We start from the raw sequence: 3,471 nt of genomic DNA, 5'->3' as shown, positions 1-3,471 counted from the left end.
GGTGATGAAGGGAAGTTAATTTTCGTGGATGGATCGGGGGGCTGTGGTAAGACGTTCTTATTGAACGCTTGCCTGCATTATTGCAACTCAAGATCAATCCCGTTCCTCGCAGTCGCTTCGTCAGGTGTTGCAGCTCTCTTGCTGCTAAATGGTGCCACCGCACATTCAACCCTAGGAATACCTTTAGACGTACATAGCGACTCGACCTGCTCTTTCAGCCAAAACGACGCTGTGGGGAAGGCACTGCTCGAAGCGAAATTCATCGTATGGGACGAGATCGCGATGCAGCATAAGCATGCGATTGAGTGTGTCGACAGAAGCCTGCGAGACCTAAGAGAGTCTGACAAGCCTTTTGGAGGGCTTATTATCCTGTTCTCCGGCGATTTTCGACAAACGCTTCCAGTTGTCGTCCATGGAGGGTTGCTAGATACAGTAAATGCATGCTTCAAGCATTCCGAATTGTGGCAACATGTGAGGGAGTATGAATTGACTAAAAATCTGCGTCTCACGGATGACCCACAGAACGCGGAGTACGGGAAGTGGCTATTGCAGTTGGGATCAGGCGCACTTCAGGACGAGCACGTCGAAGAAATCAAGCTTGAACACGTTAATGTTATTAGCATCAAACCCGGTCAAGCACTTAGCAGAAGATGGGTCAATCCATTTTACTCTGCCGCGGACAACTTGATACGGCGGGGGGCTTGGGGACGATTGGCTGAGTATTATTCAACACAAGCGATCATAACAACCTTGAATGCGACAGTGGCCGATCTGAATGGGATGGTACTTCGCGGGTTGAGCACCTCCCAACGAGACTATTCCTCCCTGGACAGTCTTGATGAGGAGTACGCCTCGCACGTGAGTGTCGACGTGTTGAACACGTTCAACCCTCCCGGATTCCCCAACCACGAACTAAGTCTGAAAGTCGGTGCAGTGGTAATCTTATTGCGAAACCTCAACTTGCACTCGGGACTATGCAACGGTACAAGGCTGTTGATCACGAACACTTCTGACAACGCTTTGCAATGCGTGATTGTTTCAGGACCAAAACGGGGGACGTGTGTGTCTTTGCCGCGAATGAGAATGCATCATCCGGGCAACGAGAGCGTGCCAATATCTTTCTTTCGCTTTCAATTTCCAATTTCGCTTGCGTTTGCAATGACAATCAACAAGTCCCAGGGGCAAACGCTAACCCAGGTGTGTGTAGTCCTCCCGACGCCAGTCTTTGCTCACGGGCAGTTGTACGTGGCGATGTCTCGCTGTACTTCGAGGCAGGCAACCACAGTAATTCTCACAGAAAGGGTTACAGAGCATAAAACGACTAATGTTTTGTTTCATGGCTTAGTTAAAGCTTAGACTTATCTCCCTTTTTTGTATTTTTTTGATGCGACGGGGCCAGTGTAACAATATTGTATAATAAAAAGTGGATTGTGACTGAATTGCAATGTAAATGATGCGTAGTGCGTTGAAAAATAAAGCCATGATGCAAGAGAATTCCCAGGCCGAAGCAAAGAAACGAGCGAGTGAACTAAGTCTGGGGCTATGGCTCGGAGTATTGGAGCAAAGCTCGGCTTAAAGCATCAAGTAAAGGTTTTACGTAGCAAAAATGCTGAATTGCAGCTGGATTACAAAGACTAACAGACAATGTGAGGGAACAATGATGCAGTACGTATTCAGGCGGTGGTCTAAAGTATGGCACAAGGCAATCGATTGGGACCGGAAACCTGTGGCAATGTGAGGTCAGCGAAATAGGTTTGGCCTGATAAAGACGAGATGTACATACAGTTGAGGCTTGGAACACGGAGCTGACGATGCTCGCGTCACTGGAGTGGACGATGCAAGTGACGGACATGTGTGGTGGCCCGCGGCGTTGGTACTCAACGCATATAAAGAAATCGTGAGGTGTGCTGAGGGTATGATGAATGGTCAACGCGGCTATTACGTCGTTGAATGCTTGATGAAGGGCCCTGGCCACCGATTCACGATCATGGTTCGTGGCAATTGTAAGGTCGAGAATCACACGCTCTGCAGGGGCCTTTGTGTATGTTGTCAGCCACGTTTGGGTGGTCAGAGGAAGCCGAGTAACTTACATGGACATTGGCATTGTCTGGATGCGTGTTAGGGTTGGCGTGCGACGTGTTTGTGTTGGGATGTGATGGCATTGTTGGCTAGGAGTTTTGTATGGGATGTGAAGAGCCAGGGAGACAGATGCGAGGACGTTTATATATAGCAGCATAGCCATGGTAGGCAGTTGGCGAGTGAACGAGATGGCTGGAGGGGGGATTGAGGTGCCCATGTAGGTTTGGTCTCGAGGCGAATCGGGAGGGCTGTGCTATAGGACGATAATGGATGGCGAGAGTGTTGAATTACAGTCTGGAGAAGGCGTTGTGCAGAGTAGAGAAGGGAGCACGCGGCACGGCACGGACGTGGGCCACTTTAGCCATATTGGGAGTAGAGTGCACGCCGGTGGATACTATAATACCAATGGGCGGCTCGCCGCCCGGGGCCTTGTTGCAGTAAAGAAACGTGAGCCATGTCTTTTGAGTGCATTGGAAATAAAATTCGTACCGTTGAGCCTATGCAACGATGCAATACCTTTATCACCTCAGTGTAGCAGCCTTCATCTGGTCCCGAGCGCAGATCCCAATCCACAATAAGACCCACGCCGTGAGCTGAGACCTTATCGACCAAACTCTTAACACGGACTTCCGCGTGATCAATTTCTATGGTGTTGTCTGCGTCTTCGAAAATTGTTGACACGCTGTTGATCCCGCCCGCTGCGACATGGCCCTCAATCCTGGAAGCATGACCACGCCGCAAAATGGACTCGTCTCTCCTGGCGGCCACCATCAATGGCACGCCGCGAGTGTCGTCCTTCTTGATTATAACGTTCGTCTCGAAACATACAAACGCATCATTTTCCTCATGCTCGACCTATGATAGGATTGTCAGGTTATACAATTCTGTGACAAGCCAGGAGTACGTACATCGTTCCTAGTCCAAAAGACGGAGCTAAAGCGCAACGGGAAGTTTGCTGTGCGGTGGCTTTTCGTCGTCGTCATATGCAAATAAGGATAAAAACTCTCGGGTGTGACAATTTAATAACGCGTGTAGGAAAGATATTACAGAACTTGAAGGTGATTTTGCTATGTTAGTAGACTCACCGCTCATTACCGTATTTATATATCCCCATCACTATGCTGACGTCGTGCATCGATTACGCGGCGTATTGTACTGCAGCGGCCCAGCCTCAATCATCAAAGAGCTCTATGTCCAGCCTAGGCCATCCTGACGTCAGGGAAGGTCGTAACGGAGACATACATTTAGTTGGGCATTGGCAATTGCCTGCCAATGTATGTCGAACGGGGCTACGTGAGTACTGGATTAGCAGGCCAAAGTGAAATAACGACGGGCCCAGGACAGTTGAACAGATGGGCCACTGCTGATTCATTAAGCCACCGATCTGGAGCA

The 3,471-nt window shown here is 49.4% G+C and overlaps 2 protein-coding genes across 2 annotated transcripts; both read right to left on the bottom strand.

Annotated features, from left to right (window-relative positions):
• Window positions 1–1,540: 1,540 nt before the first annotated feature.
• MELLADRAFT_105783 (uncharacterized protein) lies at window positions 1,541–2,162 on the bottom strand (the record flags this gene model as incomplete). The annotated part of the gene is made up of 3 exons (XM_007409131.1): window positions 1,541–1,724; window positions 1,851–2,035; window positions 2,091–2,162. The coding sequence occupies 3 exons, from the start codon at window positions 2,160–2,162 to the stop codon at window positions 1,541–1,543; spliced, it is 441 nt and encodes a 146-aa protein (XP_007409193.1).
• A 204-nt stretch (window positions 2,163–2,366) lies between these two features.
• On the bottom strand, window positions 2,367–3,062 carry MELLADRAFT_62549 (uncharacterized protein; the record flags this gene model as incomplete). Its single annotated transcript, XM_007409130.1, is given in 3 exon segments — window positions 2,367–2,576; window positions 2,596–2,934; window positions 2,988–3,062. The coding sequence occupies 3 exon segments, from the start codon at window positions 3,060–3,062 to the stop codon at window positions 2,367–2,369; spliced, it is 624 nt and encodes a 207-aa protein (XP_007409192.1).
• Between the last annotated feature and the right edge of the window lie 409 nt (window positions 3,063–3,471).

Source organism: Melampsora larici-populina (genome assembly GCF_000204055.1).
Source record: "Melampsora larici-populina 98AG31 unplaced genomic scaffold MELLAscaffold_15, whole genome shotgun sequence".
Lineage (NCBI taxonomy): Eukaryota > Fungi > Basidiomycota > Pucciniomycetes > Pucciniales > Melampsoraceae > Melampsora > Melampsora laricis-populina.
This window is presented reverse-complemented; position numbering and strand designations above follow the sequence as displayed.